General features: G+C 39.2%; 5 protein-coding genes across 5 annotated transcripts; 2 read left to right on the top strand and 3 right to left on the bottom strand.

Moving 5' to 3' along the window:
- Window positions 1–2363: 2363 nt before the first annotated feature.
- Window positions 2364–4257, bottom strand: LOC101311875 (putative DNA-binding protein ESCAROLA-like). Its single transcript, XM_004302028.1, has one exon. It carries the CDS (start codon window positions 3549–3551, stop codon window positions 2631–2633), a length of 921 nt encoding a protein of 306 aa, XP_004302076.1. The 5' UTR covers window positions 3552–4257; the 3' UTR covers window positions 2364–2630.
- Window positions 4258–5680: 1423 nt separating this feature from the next.
- On the top strand, window positions 5681–8701 carry LOC101312165. Its single transcript, XM_004302029.1, has 5 exons — window positions 5681–5997; window positions 6647–6936; window positions 7036–7125; window positions 7766–8133; window positions 8247–8701. Exons 1-5 carry the CDS (start codon window positions 5736–5738, stop codon window positions 8509–8511), a joined length of 1275 nt encoding a protein of 424 aa, XP_004302077.1. The 5' UTR covers window positions 5681–5735; the 3' UTR covers window positions 8512–8701.
- A 1091-nt stretch (window positions 8702–9792) lies between these two features.
- LOC101291359 (pentatricopeptide repeat-containing protein At1g11290-like) lies at window positions 9793–11847 on the bottom strand. Its single transcript, XM_004304717.1, has one exon. The coding sequence runs from the start codon at window positions 11845–11847 to the stop codon at window positions 9793–9795; it is 2055 nt and encodes a 684-aa protein (XP_004304765.1).
- Window positions 11848–12369: 522 nt separating this feature from the next.
- LOC101312455 (peptidyl-prolyl cis-trans isomerase CYP19-3-like) lies at window positions 12370–13778 on the top strand. The gene is made up of 2 exons (XM_004302030.1): window positions 12370–12431; window positions 13052–13778. Exon 2 carries the CDS (start codon window positions 13071–13073, stop codon window positions 13599–13601), a length of 531 nt encoding a protein of 176 aa, XP_004302078.1. The 5' UTR covers window positions 12370–12431; window positions 13052–13070; the 3' UTR covers window positions 13602–13778.
- Window positions 13779–15711: 1933 nt separating this feature from the next.
- LOC101291650 lies at window positions 15712–17810 on the bottom strand. The gene is made up of 2 exons (XM_004304718.1): window positions 17650–17810; window positions 15712–17186 (listed from the first exon to the last, which is right to left on the bottom strand). The coding sequence occupies exons 1-2, from the start codon at window positions 17808–17810 to the stop codon at window positions 15983–15985; spliced, it is 1365 nt and encodes a 454-aa protein (XP_004304766.1). The 3' UTR covers window positions 15712–15982.
- Between the last annotated feature and the right edge of the window lie 3940 nt (window positions 17811–21750).

Genomic DNA, 21750 nt, shown 5'->3' on the forward strand with positions numbered 1-21750 from the left:
GTACTAATTATTAATTAACTAGCTCATATCAATCGAATAAAACTTGAAGATGCCCTAGTTAACCTATGGCATCCAAGAGGCACTCGTATGAAAGTTAGGTCAACTATATGAACTCGCCTGCATATATAAAATCCGGCCAAAACAACGTGCACTCCACGGCAGGTCCATTCTATAACATTTTAATCCTCTCGGTTTGCATCACCATCCGGTCATTATCATATTCATCTCCCTCTCAGAGAGTTGGAAAGTGATCGCCAAGTCACCAACACATGCTCCTCCATATTTCTCCACTGGTGATGATGATGTATATGATTCCCCAATATCGATTAAGCCTCACATTAGTTTAGTTAACTTAACCAGTTAACTAGTCAGATGCTCAACCTTATTGGGTTGTCCTCATTTGCTTAATGCACCAGGTTTTACGGATTCTCCAATTCAAAGTATTATAGTTTAGTAAACTTAAGACGTCGTTCAAACATGACTGGAGGCTTTTTAAAATGTTGGTAAAACTACACCAGCAAAGACAAAACAACTACTACTGGTGCAGGAAAAAAGGATAGGATTAATTTATTTGTTAATGTTAGTCTTAATCCATAATTGTTATCTTAATCAAAGGCTAATGGGGACTTAATCAATATTAAACTACCCAAATGGGGTCTGCATAGGCGCATTAGCATAAACAAAGCTGCTTTACCATACGAATGTTGTGTGCAAATTAATTACTAGGAAATATATATACCAAATCATCAACAAATTAGGGTTCATAGCTAGATTAAACAAAGACCATGTGAATCCATGTGAAGAGGGTCCTCCATGTTACCAAGAGAACATCCTTTTTGAAGAGAGACACTATTATATGATCGAGTTGCGGTTTTGGTATAAATTACTTTAGTGTTTAGCCTCTTTCTATATATGATTTAACTTATAAGATCGAGTACCATATATAGCATAGAACGATGATCCATTGTGGAAGCTCTAGTAGTTAAATAATTGAGGTTTAAGATGAGACTTAGTTGTTAAACATATCTACTACTAAATCATATGATCTAATCTTAAATTTCGTCGTGCTCCTCTGCTCACTTCTTTTTATGTCCCATCAAAATTAAAACACACTCTTTATATTAGCTTAGGGTTAGAATTCATTATTTTATATACCCGAAGGTCTGACATCTGTTTTTTATGTATAGTTTTAGCAGTGCTTAACTTTTTATTTTTTTGTTGGAATATCCAACCAAACATTGATACACTATTTCTAACTTGATGTTACTGTTTTACAATTAGAAGAGTCCCTTGTCCATCCATACTCAAGTGTGAATAAAACATCAGTGGTTAATACAAATTTGCTACATAAATATTAGTGAATCTCAATTAGAAAGTCTAGGAAGGCTTGATTAGTAATTGACTAATTCCATAAATCACAAGGCTAGTTATATTGCTCCACTGATATAACTATTAGTAGTACTTGGTAGCACTTGAAGGCTGATAAATTGGTCATCATAACTTCCCAAACTCATATATAACTTCCCAAGGAATAACTTTAAATATTTGCATGATAAATTGGTCATCCATTGCTCAATTTATACGCACATTCATGGACTAGAAAATGTGATAGATGTCAGGAAGAACTTGTTGCAACTTATTATAGTATAAGGCTAGCTAGCTCTTCTGTCTGGCTCTTCAATTACACATACTTTCAATTCGGATTTTACGTACATATATATAAAATACGGAGTGCTTGGTGAATATAAATAATTTTAGATATATAGCGGTAGCCAAAGTTGGACAGCAATGTTGTACTGGTTCTATAGAACAACCTGCATAGCTATTAGTTTATAGAAAAACGTACAGCTATATACTTATTAAAGTACAAGAGAAACAAAGGGGATGATCAAAAGAACTAGAGAAACAAAGGTGATGATCAAAGACCAATCTATAAGGTGGTCGAAAATCAAAAAATAATGCAATTGAGAGCGTCCAAACCATTTTGTATGAATTGTTTTCACTTATACTTCTTGCCTGCATCTTGCCAGAATTGTTTGTTTATTCTGTTTCTTATAAAATCTACCATTTCTAACAGACCGGTCAAATCAGCCAATTAGATCGGTATATGTAAAATTTTAATAATACCAGATCCCACAAGAATATATAATTAATTAACGTGCAAGAATAAAATACAAAGTCCAAATATTATGAGAAAAAAACTAGATTTAAAATGCATCACACTGCAGATCAAGCTAGGAAAATATGTACCATCTAAATTATAAATTACATGGTACTGTTAATTTAACAAATATTACTAGTTGATATAAATTAAGCAATGGAGTACGTAGTAGAGTGTACTAGCTAGTTAGTTTCTAACAGAAGAGAATTTCGACAAGGATGATGATTATGAATTGCAAAGTGAGAGCTTCTAGCATATATCGTTATTGCAAATATACAGAGCATAGTACTTCTCATGATGACGATCATCTTCTTCTTCAATACCTCTAAATAAAGTTCAAGCACAGAATACAGCTAGAAATACATGCAGAGACCGCTAGCTCAACCTAATTAATTCCCTTCAATTCTTCATCTCGATCTCAAAGTTAAGATTTCAAAGAGTAGAGCATCTTACTCTTTGGCTGATTCGATTAAAATGGAGGTCTACCTCCACCATGAGCCCAATTTGAATATGCTTCATGGCTCAACTGCCCTCCGCCGTTGGGAACCAAACTTGGTGGCAAATTGTAAACCCCGGGCGGCATAGATGAATTCGGATCTCCCAAACTTCCACCAATACCGGGTGGCGATGAGCCACCTCCACCCGGCTGCCCCGAATTCGGAGCAGGCGGCTGATCATCCTCCTCTTGATCCAAGGGCAGTCTTTCATAAGTAGCATTAGAGAAAGTGGCTGCTATTACCATGACCGGTCCTGAAGCTACAAGAGGTCCCACCACGCTTCCTCCGACGACCTGCCCCTGCCCGCCGGCCAAGTATATCGTCATTCCGGTCGCCCCCGGCGGTGCTGGCCCGGGAAGAAACGCTCCGGTCAGGGAAAGAATCTCGAACCTTCCATGGAGGGCCATGACCGCTCCGGGAGCTGAAGGCTGCCTTAGCGTGACGTTGGTGACGGTTCCGCTTCCACTCATCACACAGACGCCTCTCTGCCTCGCCCTAGCGAACTGCGCCACGCTCTCAGCTATGTCGGCGCCGTTGGCGATCTCCATGACGTGGCTCCGGAGGGCGTTGGGGCTGTCCCTTGTGACAAAGATGGGAGGTTTCGGCTTGTTTTTAGACCCCGGAGGGCGCCCTCTCGGGCGCCTGTTGCTGCCTGAGACTTCGATGGCCCCCTCCTTGGGGTCGTCGCCGCTGACGTTGTCCCTGTCATCATCTTCGTCCCCGGCTGATCCTGATCCACCCCCACCACCCAGGAGGTGGCTGGTGGAGCTGTTGTTCATGGAGATTCCCAGATCTGGTTTCATTAACGTCATCGGAGAGCTACTGCCAGCTGAGCCTTCGTGTTTCAGTCCTCCGGTTAAACCCACCTGACCAGCCCACCACGGATTCGACATGTTCTTAATTATACTCTAGTTAGGAGCTAGCTCGAAGAAGAAGGAACTACAGACATACAAGGAAGAAAGCACTCTTTTTGTGAGCAACTAATAAAGAGTGTAGTGTAAGAGAGAGATCAGGAAAAACAAAGGTTCTGGTTTTAGGGTTAACTTAAGGAGGTGGCCGGGTGTGTGCTTTTGTTAAAGGAAGGACCTGAAGTTCAAGGCTTATGTGTGTTTCTCTGAGTGAGAGAATAGGTGAGATGGAAATGATGGGGGAATTAAGGTGGTATGTGTCGGTCTTGGGAATTAGGGTTTTTGTTATTGCGTGGGGGTCACGTGCATGCGCGTGACAACTGAGAAGGTGGCCTGCACGATCCTACATAAGACTGGTTCCCTTTGCAATTGCAAAGAGAAAAAGACCGGTGAGGGAATCAACGATCTCAGAGTTTCTGAGTTTTCATATTCATCTGCTTAATTTCATAGGTCAAAGCTTGAATCAACTGATCACCTACTTCTCCCTTTCTAGCTAATTGATAATTATGCTTACTTGCCACGAAAGTTCTCTGTATTTGGAGTTTGTGACCGCATTCTGGTTTTCAGTTTTCAGTCTCCGATCAATATGTAACTGGCTAGTGTATTTGGAGTTTGTGGCCGCCCTGGTGTTGTTTCCCGGGCTGTTTCCTGATTTCTCAGGCTAAACATCATATCTGATTTCTTGTATTCTATATCTCTCTCCATATATTTATGTAGACAAATCATGCATGTAATGAGTTGTAAGTATATACAAGGCCTAGGACATGTAAACATACTTAAAACTTGGAATTCGAATCACTCGGGTTAACTAGCTAATTGTATAATCAACTAGAGCTATCAAGCTTAAGAGTTCCAAGACTTAAAGTTGATCTATATTATATCGAGTGCGCCCATGTAATACATTCAAAATTGATGCTGAGATTAAATGCAATAGAACTTAGATTTTGCATGATTTAGCACGTTAGGATGTGCCATGGATACTCCTAAAATGACTAACATGTCGAATGAGTTGCATGTCATCTATTATATGTAGCATCAATACATTAGTTGCATCGATCATAGCTAGAACTTTTGACTAATAATATATTGATTACACATAGGATTTCATAAGTATGGGCAAACCCATTATTTTTGAGAAATCAGCCCTGTTGATAATAAGTTTAGGTCTCCTAGTCGATCGAAGTATCAAAATTTTAAAACCCTCTAACCCTAATTAAGTTCGAAGATCGTCTTTGTAATCTTCTAATGTAAAAACTAATTGTAGCACTCTCTCAATGTTCCAGCAATGAGAAATCATTATGATTAGTCTTCAAAATTCGCTGTCGCAAATTTGATCTAACATGTGTTGTTGTCTTTGTGATCGCCTTTGTGATGTTTCTAATGTAATATACTAATATTTAACCGTACACGTAGTATACTCTTGATATCACGTCCGGGTTATTTGAAATGCGCCTTCTCGTTTTTTTTATTTTAATTTTTTTTAAATGGTTGCATCTAGTGGCTAATTTCATCAAGTTAGCCACTAGATGCATATTTAGTTCTACTGAAGAGCTTGTGGTTTTGAAGAAAGTTGGGGTTCAATGTCAGCCCCGGCGTGCTCTAACTGGCACTGGTTATGGCGGGGTATTTCGTGATTACAGTGGTAAAGTTATGGGTGTTTGTTGCTCTAACTTGGACGTTCCAAGCTCTGTTGCTGCTGAAGTTATGGCTGTTAAAGTTTGTTTTTTGTTTTTGTTGGGAGTGGAGTTAGGTCTCTCATACTATGATGTATTCATCTTTTTTCTTTTAAATAAATTACTCTCGTTTCATCGAGGTTTAAAAGAAAAGAAAAAAAAAGAATCCCAACCTAGCTGGGAGGCTCAACCTCACACTCGTAGTTATTATTATTAGATGAAATAGCCAAATAGGATACACTCAGAGAGGACATTATACGAAACGTGCCTTCTAAAGTCATGGAAACCTTGTTTCTTAACCATAGTAGTCTTTGGATTACGAAGCAAAAGAAACAAAAATCCGATTAGGATTAGGATCACCATATTTGGATTGGGACAGTTGGTGTTGGGTTGTCGAAGTTGGGCTTATACACAACCCGGGTCATCTTCTTCCATATACAACCGGGTTTTAGTCACACTCCTCTGTTCCTTCTTCTTCTTCGTTTTGAGAGAGAGAATGGCCGACGACTTGTTTGGAGGTCTGCCTCCTCCTTCTTCTGCAAACCCTCTTCCCTCTTCCGAGCCTCAACAACCCAAACCCAAACCAAAGTTCGCTGCTTTTACTACAGACTCTTCTTCCTCTACACCATCTCCAGCTGAAGCTCCACAACCAGTTCTGAAAAGCGCGTTGAAGAAGCCTAAACAGCCTTCTGAGCCGAACCCAGTTCTCAAAAGCGCCCTCAAAAGGCCCAAGGAACCCTCTGAACCAAACCCAGAAGGTAATTCTTCATCCTTTTTCTTGGGTTTTGATTATAGGGATTCAAAACCCTGGTACTATTAGCAACTGCAGTGAAAAAGGTTCAATTTTTACGTACATTGTTCTTGTTTTGTGATAAAGTTATCTTCAGGTGAAAAAACATTAGATACGAAAAGAAGGTAAGCTTTTAATTGTTGGCCTCTAGGCTATGCTAAGAAGAAGACTTTTGTCTACAGACTAGGTTGAATTAGAAACAAGAATTTGGGTATAGCTAATTCATACAGTACTAAGAATCCAAAAGGTAGAAAACGACTCCAAGGTTTGATGATCCTTCAGAAAAGTAGGACTCAAATTTATCAATCTGTTTTGCTAATATACAGTTTTGAAGTTTGAAACCGGCTTTTAACGGGTTTTGTTACCCCTCAGTAAGGGAGAGAAATTGTATTCTTTGAATTGTGGAATGTTTATGTGTGCTCTCTTGTTTTCTCTTCTTCTCCTTTACTCGTTGTTCATTCGCCCCCCCCCCCCCCCCCCCCAATGTGGGATTATGGGTCTTAACATTCTGTTGGCATTTTTAAGTAATTGGTTTTTGCAGTTCATATTAAAGAAATTACATGGCTGGAACTGTTTTTAACATTTTAATTATTGTTGTTGATGTTAATGATTCACAGCCACTGTGCCTGGAAAGAAGTTGAGGTTTAAAACCACGACAGATGCCTCAGAGCAACAGGTTATAGAGGCCATGCAGAAGATAGCTTCACATATAAAGAATTCTACAAAGTTTGGGAAGGCTTCAAAGCTTGCCATCCAGCTAATTCAGGCCGGAAGTGTCAAAGCCGAAACTAGTGATTACTTTTTTTCCATATTAGAGGCCGCGATGACATCATCTACCTCTTGCACAGATCCTTCCATACGAGCAGATATCCATGCATTGTTCTCAACAGCACAAGATGCCTATGAGGTAAGCTTTCAAGTCTATATAGCACAAAACAATGTTTAAAACTCTGTAAATTTGTATTTCAAATACTTACTGACATAAGCTTTTACTTTTTATGTTTAGTGTCTCAATAAGAAGCAAAAGAATCAGTTAACAACTTGGACGATCAGAGCTGTGGTGGCAAATGATCTACTCACTGATGACAGCTTCCTGGTAAGAACTTTTCTCATGGAATAGCTTGTGAGCAGACTTCCTGAATCATGTAATGCTTGCCTATTTTTTGGATATGATATGATGACAAGCGCGGACCCTGGATGGGCATGTTAACTGTACCTTTTTAGTATAATGCTTACCTCTTTAGTATGTGTCTTTAACCGTACCTACATGATCATTGTTATTACTCTTTATTGTCAAACAAATGTTCTATAGCATATAATTTGACAATACTAATGCACATTCTTTCAGGTTTTGAGTGTATAATTTACTTGAAATGAATATGCACATCAGCGTTTCGATTTATAGGAGTATCATAACAAATGAATATGCACATCAGTATTTTGATTTATAGGAGTATCATAACAATCGATTGCTGTCTTGTTATTATTAATGAATATGCACATCAACATTCTGTTTGCTAATGTACTTTACTTTCTCCTTGCTGAGTTATGATTGGGGTTGCTTGATAAAATATTAGATTAAAACAATAGGACAATATTGGTTTAGTATTTTATAATGTATAGTTATGTTGGCTTGAACTTCCTTTTTTGTGTGTGATATGTTCCCATGCCTTCCCTTCTTTTTTTCCTTTTCCTTTTCTCATTTTCATTCTTTCATTATGTGAACTTTTACGAAGTTTTCGAAAACAGCTCGACAAGTACAAGAAGCAATATCTAATCTGCCAGTTGCAACTGAGGATGATGACAGAGATGAATCAGCTGTCCTGGAAGAGGAAACTAAAACAACAGATGAGGATAATTTAATGAAGAAGGACATGACTTCAGAAATACCAGATGAAGAAAATAATGAGGAAGAGTCAGATCCATTTGGGCTTGATGCATTTTTACCTCCGAGCTCTGTGAAGAAAGGAGATAGAGTAAAGGGAAAGAAAGTTGCAACTCCCAAAGACAGGGAGGAGGAAGAGACCAAGATATTCCTCAAGTCACAGAGAGAAGCCTTGGTCCTTTGTTTAGAGATAGCTGCTCGGCGTTATAAAACTCCATGGTAAGATTCTTGTAAACTCAATCTTACCTATGCTTTCTGGTGATATCCAAGGTACTGTTCTTGCATTTATCGAGCAAGACTTTCTTATTCTTTTATTTGATTTTACTTTTCAGGTGCCAGACAGTCATAGACATATTAGCAAAGCATGCTTTTGATAACATACGGAGGTTCACATCTAAACAACGGAATGCTATTGAGAAACTTTGGGCTTCCATACGGGAACAGCATAATCGGAGAAAACAGGGGAAAACAGTTACCGGGAAACTTGACGTGAATGGTTTTGAATGGCTGCAGGAAAAATATGCTAATGAGAAGATCAGCATTCGGCATTCTGTTGGAGGTAGTGGGGATCGTAAGACTGAAATGTGGCTTGGTTGATAGTATCCTTCCAGTAGAAATGTTGCTCATTATCTTTTTAGTAGCAATGTTGGTGAAAGGAAGCAAAACGGACTGAGAAATACTGTAATTGATATCATTAACGTAAGAATCATTTGCAGTGCAGCAGAATGTTTCATCAGTACCTTGTTATGTGCCACTTGTATTTTGTAGTTATGGATGAACATCTGGTCAAAACTTCACCTTGGTCTCGTTGTATTACAAATTTGAATCTTTGAGGTTAAATAAGACTCGTAACTAACACACTTGGAAGTTGGAAACTAAGTAATTATATGCAGAATTCATATTACAAGTTATAGACATTAGCTAGTTGCTACCATCAGCCAATGACATTTCATCGGCGAAATTTGTTCAACCGACAAAGTTTCATCGACACAAGTTCTTTAAAATTCTTTGCCAAGAACATTGAAAGCTACTCATGGCATCTATGCAGCAAATTTGATTGGTGCTGGTAGTTTATAGCTAAGATTATAGGTGATGTTGTATCTGAACTGAAAAGGATTCGAGCAGACTCTTGTTGGATAGAAACTTTGCTATTATGGCTTTCACTGCCTATCATGCTTTTATGTGCTGTGTGCTTTAATTTCATGTTTTGTTGCTGCTATATGTGCTTGAATAAAGTTATGTATACATTATGTTTAGTTCTCTATTTGTCTTACCCGTATCCTAATTCCTATACGGTTTTGAGTTTTGTTTGCTTTTATCTACCTTTAGTTGTAGTTCAATTTCTAGGCCATTGAATGAACAATGCAATAGGAATAGCTGATATGAGGCAATGAATAATGGCTAAATCTGAAAAAGCTACTGAGCTACAATATCAGTGTGTGAGAGGATATGTATGGTTTTGGTGGAGAGCTGACATGAGGCAATAGATGATGTACATGATTGAGATTTATAAGGCGACAATGATTTTTAGGTACTTCTCTTGGTGGTTCTTTTCTTGCTGCAAGTCTCTATAGTACTTATCTTGGTGATTTGAAGATTATCTTCTGTAAAAATCTCTGAACTAGAACAAACTACAAACATAATTTGTCTAGAGTTGCAAACTAAAAGCTTTACCAAGAAGGGAATGAATTGACAGGGTCAAATCATTTCAACGTCTTCATAATATCATAGAATAGAGTAAATGAGTAATGCAAGCATCGGCAACAAAATTTGTTTCTCTAAATGATAACCCCTGAAGTAAGCCTTTGTTGATCTTCACATTCAAACCCAACAAAATGCAGTAGTTTTTGTTACATTGTACAGATGGGTGGTGGATTGCTACCAATAGTCACCACAAGAACAAGATCCATCTATGAAGTGGTGAAAGCGATTCCGGTCCCTTACTATCATTACTCTGCTGTAAATCTTTGATAACAGCTTTGTAGCTGTGTGACAGTCATCACACACTCGGAGATTTTTTACAATCCGAATTGGGGTACATGCAGCTGTACTGATTAGGCCAAATGCCATGGCCAGTTTTTCACTATGGTAGTTCAGCGCAGTTTCTTTCTCTTCCTCATCTATGTTCTGCAAGACCACAGATGTATTAGGAGTGTATCCAGCCTCTTTTAGCTTCTTGTTCATCTCAGCCAGCATTTCATAAATTTTTCTTGTTTGCGGGTGTGTTTTATCACCCATCATGAAGTCATGAACTGCGCCGTTTACTTCTATTGAGCTGAGACCTGGTTCTTTCTTGGTTCCTTGGTCTTTCATGGCTTTTCTGACACCAGCAACATCAACCCATTTGTTTGATGCTGCATAGATGTTTGACATCAGAACATTGTAACCGCAATTTTGAGGTTCCAACTTAAGCAGTTGTCTTGCTGCCACTTCAGCCAAGTTGGGACTCTTATGAGTTTTGCAGGCAGCAAGTAGGGAACCCCAAACAATTGTGTTAGGCTCCAGGGGCATGCTTTTGATCAATTTGTGAGCCTCATCGAGCTTCCCAGCTCGGCCTAGCAAATCCACCATGCATCCATAGTGCTCAACCTTTGGAGCCAAGCTAAAGTCATGTACCATTTTCTCGAAAATCTTCTTCCCATCTGCTACCAACCCAGCATGGCTACAAGCATGAAGTAGCCCTATAAATGTGATGTCATTAGGCTTAACACCTTGTCTCTGCATTTCTTCAAAGAGCTCTAAAGCTTGTTTACCACAACCATGCATAGCGAGTCCAGTGATCATGACATTCCACATCTGACTATCTCGATTTATAGCTTCGCTGAACAGCCTGAGAGCGACATCTATCTCCCCACATTTTGCATACATGTCCACTAGAGCTGTTCTTAGTATCACATCAACGTCTATACGCTGCTGGTTTATGTAAGAATGAACCCATTTTCCCAGATCAAGAGCACCTACTTCTCCACATAGTGAAATGAGGCTAACCATTGTAACTTGATTTGGCCTTACTCCACTATCCTTCATCCGAGCAAAGAGCTCTGAAGCCTGATTAGTCTGATTAGCACGTGAATAAGCCGAGATCATAGCACTCCAAATCATCACATCTTTCTCCTCGATGCTGTCAAACACAGCCCTCGCATATTCGGCTTCACCACACTTCCCATACATGTCAACCAAAGCAGTGGCCAAAGCCAAAGACATGACAAACCCATTTCTCAAAACATAGGCATGCAGCCACTTCCCCAACTCCAAAGCTCCAACGTTCCCCGACTCAATAATCAAACTCAACACTGTAATCTCATTAGGAAACTTTCTCTCCTCCAGCATTCTCTTGAAAAGTTTCACCCCCTCTTCTACCTCATTGCAACGAATGCATCCTGCAATCATCGTGGTCCATGAAACAACACTTTTCTCAGCCAACCCATCAAACAGCCTTCTTGCATAACCCAAATTCCCACACTTGACATACATATCAACTAAAGCAGTAGTTACAGGAACCACCAGCTTCTCATTAGCACTATTCCTCACAACATAACAATGCATTGCTTTCGCCATTTTCACATCAGCAATGTCAGCAAATAAACCAATCATGCTTATCATAGCAACCTCACTAGGCTTCACTTGCAAGAAATGCATCTCCCTTATAACTTCCAATGCCTCACCAAACCCTCTGTTCCTCACATAGCCATTAATCATAGTACTCCAAGAAACCACATCTCTCTCACACATTACATCAAATACTAACCGTGCCAACTCCAATCTCCCACATTCACCATACATTTTGATCAACGCGTTACACACGAAAGCATCACAATCCAAACCGCCCTTTAGCGCGAAACCATGGATCTCTCTTCCTAACATTTCAACAGAGGATTGGCCACAGGCTTTAAGGACTGATGGGATGGTGAAGTGGTCTACTTGGGTGCCCATTCTTCTCATTTGGGTGTATAATTTGAGTGCAATGTTAGGGTGGTTGTTCTTGATGTAAGATGTTATAAGGAAGTTGTACTGAGCTGAAGGACTTATGTGGGTTTGGAGTGGATTGAGTGGGATTTGAAGGGTGTGGTCAAATTGGGTTTTGATCATGTGGGCATGGAGTTGCTGGGTTTGTTCAAGGCTGGGAGTGAAAGAACAAGTAGTGCTTGGTTGGTGTTTAGTTGGGTTTTGGGTTTGGTTGGATTTGAATATGGAGGGAAGAATTGGTTGTTGGAGCTTTTGAACTGTGAGAGGAAGGAGGGAAGATGATAGGAGATGAGGTCTGGTTGTGACCATACTTTGGTCCATTCAAGTATGAGCTCTGGTATCAGAGTTAGATATACACATGCGGCATATAGTAAAAACCAAAAGATATTGGGTGTTTGAGAGAATAAATCAAGAAAACAAGGGTGGTTTTGCAAATAAGTATGCAAAACCCTAAACCCCAATTCTCTGCTCTCCTATATCAACATAACCATAGCCTCCAGTCACACATCTCAGTTCAGTTTGCAACACCAAGCCGAATCTCATATTGTCAGGTATGCTGTTTCTAATACCCAACTCGTTTCTGTGTTCAGTTTAGTGGTTTGTAGGCTGTAGTGTATCTCTGTGTGTGTTTGTGGAAGTGTTATGTGGTGTCAGAAAGCACATATCGAAGGCTTGTGGGTGGTTTTATTGAAAACCCATGCGCTCAATTCTTGTGCAATATAGAAATTGTATTATCATTCTTGATATTGAATATCCTCTTGGAAAATTTTGTGTTAATTTTTAGTCTTGAGGATGCTTTGCTAGAATGATGAACATGACCTAATTGATTTGCTATAGTTTGAATCTTTGTTAAGATTGATGAACGTGGGGGTGCTAAAGTTTGATTCTTTATAAAGATTGATGAACTTGGGTTTGCTAAAGTTTGAATATTTTCTTTGTTGGGTTTGTCTCTGTTTAATTTCTTGTTATTTTTTCATGTGTTTTGTTGTGTGTTGGGTGAGCTTATCAGTACAAGGGAGTCTGTTACTAGTATCATCTCTTTCTGAAGTGTTGTTTAGTGTTGATTAACATGATCCGATATCTTGGTTTTCAATGTGTGGTAGTGATAGTTTAGTACTATTTGGTTGTTCCGAGTAGAATGGGATTGCTAACATTCTTTGTATTTAAACAGGTTCTTAGATCTGAAAACAATGTCGAATCCAAGGGTTTTCTTTGATATACTGATTGGTGGGATGAAGGCGGGTCGTATTGTAATGAAGTTGTTTGCTGATGCTACACCAAAGACTGCTGAGAACTTCCGTGCCCTTTGCACTGGTGAGAAGGGGATTGGAAGTTCTGGTAAGCGATTGCACTACAAGGGCTCTGCATTTCACCGCATCATCCCAAATTTCATGTGTCAGGGTGGAGATTTCACAAGGGGTAATGGGACTGGAGGAGAGTCCATCTATGGCGCAAAGTTTGAGGATGAGAACTTCAAGCTGAAGCATACAGGTCCTGGGATTCTGTCCATGGCAAATTCTGGACCAAACACCAATGGTTCTCAGTTCTTCATTTGCACAGATAAGACCTCATGGCTCGATGGAAAGCATGTTGTGTTTGGGAAAGTGGTTGATGGTTATAGCATTGTTCAGAAGATGGAGAAGGTTGGTTCGGATTCAGGGTCGACTACAGAACCTGTGGTTATTGAAAATTGTGGTGAGTTATCTGTAGACTGGTATTGAGTAGCAGTATATCAGTGTCTAAAATTAGAATGCTCTTGTAAAGCAAGTAGTAGACTTGTTGATTTAACTTGAATAAATACATGTAGTGTGGATCATCTTGTGTGGTCTGCTAATGGATGTTGTGTTGTTTACAATTCTATTCGAGTTTTCTGTGTTGACTCCACAGCGAAGCAGTCTGCCATTTGAAATCTCAAATCATTTTGAACTTATCTAGCTTTGGATGCAATGTATGACATTTTGGGACTCCAGCTCATAGGAGAGCTAAAGCCCCCAAAAACAGTACCTCTGCATATCGAACAACTGCACCATTGCCATGCTTCCTGTTCCCGGATTGGTAGTGTAGTGCTGTAAAGTAAAGCTTACAATGGCTCACCCACACTTGCATTTGCCTGCTTGCTTGAGATTCTTTGTCGCCAAGATCAAAAGATATGTCAGAATTAGTAGTCATTAAAGATTAAACCATGTCCAGGTCTTTGCCTAAGGATCATCACTTTGCAAAACAGTAAAGCCATGAACAAAATGATTCCTATAATGTCCAATGCGCGAGCCTACGCCAGAAGCCATGCTAGATCATTTTCAACTATCTGCTGCGCTAGGTTTTCACATACATCGTTTGCCACTTGGGTCTTTCTTTACTAAGAAAAAGGTGCTATAAAATATGCCACCGTGAAGCAGCGAGTTGACATTGGAGCGCGGGCAGCTTTGGAGGGTTTGGGATTCTCACATATGCACCGGCAAACTGGTTTTTATAGTAATTAGTTATGTGATTGGCACAACCTTACGAGCCAGTCTTAGTGGATCATCAACGAGGGTGTTATATCAATCTTATATTGGGATGGTATGTTTGCCTGAACTTCATTTTATTGTGATGAGATGTATAATGACTATAATCATACAATGCAAGTGATCACATTATCTAGTCCTTATTTGCATGAGTTGTATGACAAGTTTCTCAACTCACGTTATTTTTATTTCTATAATGCTTTTATATGCTAGTTACCTAACTAAGAAGCCTAAATTTACGAAGAAGCCTATATTACAGTTAAGGTAATTACCTAACTAAGAAGCCTAAATTACAGTTAGGGTGATAGGGTATATAAAATGATAGCGGCCATAATGGTATTTGATGAAAGGGATGATATGATTGCCTTAGGCTTGTGTTGAAAGAGAGATGTTGGGGGAAACCGTACATACACAATATGATTGTCATAGGCTTTTACAATAGGCAAACCGTTATGTGGCAACATAAACAATTTTAGACATGTTTTTCATAAGCCGTTTATGTAGTTTTCATCCTTTCCATGAACATGTTTTTGGAAAGCAACTCACACGGTTGCCCCTCTACCAAAAAGTTAACAATCTTGTGCAAAATGGAAGAATTGATATGAATTAAGGTTGTTATCTTTCTGTTAATAAGCTGCTTGGTAGTACATTTAGTGTTTGATTTTTTTACTTGTTTAATGGGCTGCAATTTTATCTCTTCCAATACTGGTAAAGCTAGGCTATTAAGTCCAAAGTTGGTTTTGTGTCTTTCGAATTTAAGTTTTAGTTCATTCGTTCATAACAAGCTGAGTGATTATTTTATTTAGTTTGAGAAATAATGATGAATTGAAATATCCATTATCAATCCAGAATAAATCTGAACGACTTATACATGATCCACTACATGTCATGGCAATTTGAATTTGAATTACAAATTCTTGTAATCTCTTGCCAAGCTGTGTGACATGATTTGCTGCTATATCTCCTGCGTAGCTTCATAAAATTCTCATGTTATTCTAGAATTTCCACTGAGCTACTATTTTTTCCAATCCGATTCCCTTCAAAAGCTGTAATAGTTCCTTCAACTCTGAGCCTTATGCATCACAAGGCCGGTATACTTTTGCTCACGGCTGCGAAGAAGGATGAACCAAATCGCTCTTGCAATAGAATCATACAATAAGTCAATGAAAACAGGTTAATTCCAGCTCTTATACACACTGAACTCAGTTCAAAATACCGATGGACTGCAGAATTATCATGTACGCATACTTTCTTCTGTTGGATTTTCACATATCGAAGACAGCATACATACAGATCATGAACATGAACAAAAAGCTCAGTACATTGTGAACTCAAAGATAATCGTTTATATATTGTTGTAAGATCAACATAGTCATACAGGGTAAACACTCCTACAAAAGAACTATACTCTGGAAATTACAACAACATGGCCATCAAGGCTAATGAAGCAAGGAGAGGAAAAAACCCTTCTAGAGCATTGATCTAAACCTCATCTCATGTGTTCGACATCACTGCAATTCTTAGATAAATTGTATAAATCTGCATTGTAAGTTGTTACAAAGATTCACATACATCACCACCAAAATCCTCACATTCCTTCACTCCCAATCTTCCTCAGCAAGTTCATTTTCTGTATCATCTTTTGGTGGCCTCACTATCAACACCACAGTCCCCAAACTCTCCTTCACCCCTGCTTCCTTCAATGCCGATCCCCTCTCAACCTTAAACCCCAAACCCTCCCCATCCACGGCTGCCAAATAAAACCCATCATCAGCTTCCACCTCTTTCTTACTCCTATCCGCCACCACCAATATCGGCTCCTCCTTATACCACCTATTCACCTTCCACGGCAACACCCTCGCATCGCTAAACGACACCACCACTCCTCCCTTTCCTAACCCCACAACCGGCTCCCACCCCGGCAGCACCACCCACCTCTTCCACCCCTTCTCCGCCACCACCACCCCCAACTCTCCTTCACTCTCACACTCCCACGGCGCCTCCATTACCTCCTTATCCTTCTCCTCCGCCTTACATACCGGCAATACCACCACCCTACTCGACTCCCCCACCTCCCCAAACTTCAACCTCACCACCGGAACCTTCACCACCGCCACAACCTCCTCTTCCTCGTCTCTCACACTCGCCCCCTCCAACTCCCTCACAATCACACTCCTCGCCTTCTCACTCCCCACAACCTTCAATGCCTCCTCCAACGCATCAGTCCTAGTCTCACTCATATCATTATGCTCCCTAGCTTGTCTATAATACATAAACGCCAAACAATCACCAGGGTTTGTATAATCAAAGCTCTCCCAACCCTTATCCCCACGCCTCCTCGGAAAATCCTTAGTCGCACGAGCAAGGTCTCCAGCTCCTTTAGCATCAAGCTTCTTCTCCACAATGAACCTCGCCGCCGCAGCCCGCTGCTGAACACTCAGCAGCCTTATCTCATACAGCAGCTCCGACCCTCCGGTGTCAAATTCAGCCATGATTTCAGGGTCGGTCTTGGAATGGATAAGTGACTCCCTCACTTGAGCTGCGACCACAAGGCGGTTCTGCTCGACTCCAGAGATGCCTGTAATTTCTTCAATAGTGGGAGGAGTGAAGCCCTGTTGAAGTAGAGATGGGATCAATGGGGCGTACTCGTACCATAAGCCGAGTCGGTTGGCGAGGATTTCGAGGCGGCCATTGACGTCTAGGGAGCTGTATTGCTCTGGGATAGGAGAAGGGGGTGGCCGGAAAGGTTGGTAGACTTGTTGGTTTGGTTTGGGGTGGAAGAAGGGAGGTGTTGGATGGAGGCTGAGATGGGTTTAAGGGAAGGTTTGGGGTGGAGGAGGCGGGGAGGTTGGTGAGGGTTTAAGAAGGTGGTGGTGGAGGTGAAGGGAGAGAAGGTGGGTTTGAGGGTGCTTGAAGTTAAGGAAAGCATGGTGAGAAATGGAAGTGAAAGCAAAGGAGAGATTTGTCTCCCTTATCTCTCTAGGCAGAAAGAAGAAGAAGATGAAGATGATGATAGCTTCCCTTTCAGTTGGGATAGTGGAACTAGTTTGGTTCAATTCTGTGAGCATTATAGTGGGCAGGGCCTAGTGATATTGGACATTGGGAAAGCCCAAATTATATGTTTTGGACCAGCCCAGTTTTGTTCATCGTCATCACTAAAACCCTAACTGAGGATCAGCTACAGAATTGAATCTGTAACTTCAGCAACAGTCTTTCTGTGTGTGTTGGGGACAAGAGTAAGGCTCAAAGGGGCAGTCTAGCATACCTCATGTCTCCTGGTCTTGCCAGATTTGTATTATGCCTAGTGTCTAGCATAGCATAGCGAATAGTTTGCATCAGCCACCAATGCAGAAAGTTCCAAGCCTCCGATCGACTTCGCTGGCATGGCATCGGCCCCGAGGCAACAGCTTGAAAGAGAAAATCCATCTAACAACGAACAGAGCTTCCATCAAGGTATGAATGTGAGTGTTGTTTTTGGTGAATGTGTGGTGGCAACACCATTGGGTTGTTAGAAGATCCCATCCCTACTTACTACAGTGTGAAGCTAGCTCTTGGATACTCTAAATCTTGTGTTGATGTCTCAAATCGAATATACTGTTTAACAGGAGGTTATTGAGTAATGAAAAAAATTAAGGAGAATAGCAGTGAAATTGGAGCATTATTAACCATTTTACTAATGTGATCAATTGGTTGATTGTTGTTTATTATTACTTTGTGCAAATTATGTCGACCCTTCATTGCTTTATATCAGTGAACTACACTATATGCATTTGGATTGGGTCTCAATCCTTTCTTAGGGGGGTCAATGATTTAGTTCCACTAATTGTAGCAAGAGGTTAATCATAACACCTTTAACACTAAATAACTCCTATGTTACTGTGAAATTTTTGACCAAGTTCCAAGTGAAAGTGATGGAAAGGTTTGATCTGCAGCCGGGAAACTATTACTGAAAATGAAACTCTTAGATTCATTCATAGCTTATCAAAGAATTTAATTAACTCACAAATGATGTCTTCTATCAGATCAACTGACAAGGAGAAGATATTACAATGTTGTTTTGACAAAGGTGGTAGGTAATACATTGGTTTTTCTCAATGCTAACAAAATCGGTAGGCGTGTATTGACAATGGTGATATAGGGTTTCTGAGTTTCTGTTCATATTACAGCATTAGAACTCCAATTTGATAAACAAAAGCAAGAAAACCCAGATAGCAGTGACCAATTTGAGCAAGTATATCCGTCACTGAAGACTGAACTAGCTAGTTTAAAATTTGAGATTGTGTCCAAGCTAGCACATTGGTCATCAAATTGCCCTTCACTTCACCACACCTTGAAACTTTTGACCAGAATTTCTATTTGTGAAAGTGAAGGTTTGAACTTCGGAAGACTTTTCAAAATACTTCTGGATGTGTTCGTGCTTGATCGAAGTTTTGGATATTGACCAACCTTTTAAGGAGGCACGGACTCCCTGAGCAATCATATAGCCTAACACCATAAAATATATTAGCCTGACCAAGCTTTTGAAAACACAGTCACTATAGAGTGAGATTAATATATATCATTGCTAGTATTAAGTAACAAGCATAGACATCTCTACTATTATAAAGCTAGACTCTAAAAATCTTTTTTAAATTGTGAACTTTTATAATTACCCTTGATAAATCAATTAACACAAATAAAAATCAAGGGTTGTTAGAGTAAAAGTAAAATAAAAATCAAAACAAATTAAATAAGTAATAATCATAAAAACTACCGATTAGTATGACGAATAACTGTATAATAGGGTAAACTTATCTTTAGTTGATCGTAATTATGATTCTGTGCAAATATGCACAGGTAAAATGCTAGTATATGTTAAAGCTAGCTATTTACAATAATAATAATACCCTTGCTATAGTTGAGTCAAATATAAAGATTCAAAGCTTTGATCTGAAGGGCCTCCACCATAACAGTAGATATAACAACCAACTCTATTATTCGACTTGATATTCGTTGTCTGTTTTTTCTTTCTTTCTTAGTACTTTGGAGTTTTGTTTTCTGCAGCTTCAATTGGAGTTGATCATTATATTGAACATGACACTTTGGCTTGATGCAATGCACCACATGCTAGAATGCTTGATGCATCTTCATCAACGTCTGTTGTGGATAGTGTAGCCTTACCGATTCAAATACTTAATTAGTTTATTTCTTTTCGATGAGAATTCATGTCTGCTGGTTAGCCTAATTTGTGTATGTAGATATAGAACTTTTTTAGAAAAACAAACAAACAAACAAACAACTAATAATAAATCTAGCTGAAGATCGATGTTCTAGATCAGTAAAGCTAGAAGTAATCGATGCCTGAAAACGCAACTACATGCAAGAGGGATATATGATAAGTAAAAGACCGTCACTACTGTCGGTATAATGCCAAGTCAATCAGACATTGACAAGGAAAAATTGGGAGAAGAAGCATTACGAGTGATGAAAGTACCCGATTATGAATAAATATCTATGATCTTCTAGTAGTATTCGTATTGGAAAGTGGTAGAAACTTCATGATCCCCTTAGCTAAAATGAATCACTAGCTAGGATACAAATGAATGAGTTTATATTAAAAGAGGTCTAGTATTTTGAGTTTTTATCTAATTTTCTCTATGAAAAATACACTGCCTCTTTGTGGATGAAACATATCTTGGACACAGTTTCGAGTATAATTCCAAAAGGCAGACTTCGTTTATTATCAATCGTTCAATCTTTTTCTGCAAACAAAATATGCATCAAAACTGTAAATAAGAGAGCTATAGATATATGCAAGTGGAGAAGCTAGCATAGCTCAGTTGCCCACGAGGGAAATGAACCAAGTTTCCTGATCATGATAGAACCTGTTAACTGGTACCAATCACTGTGAAGGCCAAAGCCAGGCTTCAATTGAATGATATGTACAGCTTTGGCTAGGTTCATGCACTTATCATTATACTAGAGCTACACATACAACACATAGATTCCGATTACGATTGCAACTTGGTTTTCTCATATCCCTATTCTCTAATTCTGTTTTCTTCCCATTTCAAGGGAGAAAATTGATTATCCGTCATGATTTTGAGTTAGGGAAATTATTGGAAATCGCTGTTTTTGTAAGTTTATGACAACATGTTGAATTGGGATTGAGATATTAAGTAGTTGATGAGATTGACATTAAGGGGATCCCGACCCTTAGAGTAGATGCCAGCAACTGCATATACTATATATTGAGGATTGAGACATTTACACATCCTCTATATGTTTTGTATATTGTCATCCTTAGGTCACACACACAACTCGATATTAGCTCCTACGAGGCAAACGATGTAACTGGCAAATTCTCATCGACGCTTTATTCCTCTCATGTCCTATATCATTCAGCCAAAAAAAAATTTGTAGTAAAACATATTTTGGTTATGCCTGAATGTATCATTTTGGCAATGACAGTCCTCCTCGGAAATTGAACGCGTCAATTGGGAAGTTTTGTTTCCGGGGAATGATCTAATTGCTGTGAACATATCATAGGTCGTACTTTTTGTGCAGTATTGTGGTTGAGGTAATGATACACCGGTTAACGTCTTCAAGCTATTTGATATTGACCCTGATCGATTCCGGTCTGATCCTAGTCTAGAATTTCAGCTACAAAAATTTAATTGCATGCATACGTCTCTTTCTGTATTTTGGTAGAGTACGTGAAGTCAATTGATCTAGGACTAGAACTTCTTCGATCAGTAACAATGCAATCACCATTGGCTATGTGTAACAGTGTATATACTGTTAATTAGTTTTTGTATTTCTTCTAACTTACTTAATTACTATATGTCAAACAATAATTTGTGCGATCAATGTCATATAATGCGACGAGTAAAGATGACAAAATTTTAACCCTTTCTAGCTAGCAATACTTGTAATTTATGTCTTCTTTTTGGGTTTGTACGTAGTAGCTTGCGTCTAAAAAAGGGGTTTGTCTACACTAGAATTTTCCCTAAAAAGGAAGCTATGTTCTTATCTTCCGCCAAGTTTCGAAACCCTTTTAACAAAACTTCATAAACTTACGGAAATCAAAAACAACATAATTTGGTGATCAAACAAGGAAAAGAAGAATATTAGTTTAACAATTTTGTTTAGATTTAGTATAATTGCATAACTGGGTTCCAGAACAAGCAGTTCTAACAGTTCGTTGGTCATTTTCCTTGATTAATATATGGATTTGGCACAAATACGTTGGCATGACATATATATATTGTTCTTGGATTTATTTTTGACGAGGGAATTATTAGTACTGTTTTGGAGTAGAGCAATCAAACTCCAGCAGCAGCAGGGTTTCATCATCAAGCAGAAAATTTATAAGAAAGAGACAATA

This window comes from Fragaria vesca, linkage group LG6 (genome assembly GCF_000184155.1).
Source record: "Fragaria vesca subsp. vesca linkage group LG6, FraVesHawaii_1.0, whole genome shotgun sequence".
Lineage (NCBI taxonomy): Eukaryota > Viridiplantae > Streptophyta > Magnoliopsida > Rosales > Rosaceae > Fragaria > Fragaria vesca.

Excerpts from the sequence above, each read along its gene's own strand:
- LOC101311875 (XM_004302028.1), bottom strand. The coding sequence starts at position 3,551 with ATGTCGAATCCGTGGTGGGCTGGTCAGGTGGGTTTAACCGGAGGACTG.
- LOC101312165 (XM_004302029.1), top strand. The coding sequence starts at position 5,736 with ATGGCCGACGACTTGTTTGGAGGTCTGCCTCCTCCTTCTTCTGCAAAC. Across the intron at positions 5,998-6,646 it reads CTCTGAACCAAACCCAGAAG|CCACTGTGCCTGGAAAGAAG; the intron begins GTAATTCTTCAT and ends AATGATTCACAG. Across the intron at positions 6,937-7,035 it reads CAGCACAAGATGCCTATGAG|TGTCTCAATAAGAAGCAAAA; the intron begins GTAAGCTTTCAA and ends TTTTATGTTTAG.
- LOC101291359 (XM_004304717.1), bottom strand. The coding sequence starts at position 11,847 with ATGGGCACCCAAGTAGACCACTTCACCATCCCATCAGTCCTTAAAGCC.
- LOC101312455 (XM_004302030.1), top strand. The coding sequence starts at position 13,071 with ATGTCGAATCCAAGGGTTTTCTTTGATATACTGATTGGTGGGATGAAG.
- LOC101291650 (XM_004304718.1), bottom strand. The coding sequence starts at position 17,810 with ATGGATTTTCTCTTTCAAGCTGTTGCCTCGGGGCCGATGCCATGCCAG. Across the intron at positions 17,187-17,649 it reads GCAAGACCAGGAGACATGAG|CCTCCATCCAACACCTCCCT; the intron begins GTATGCTAGACT and ends AACCCATCTCAG.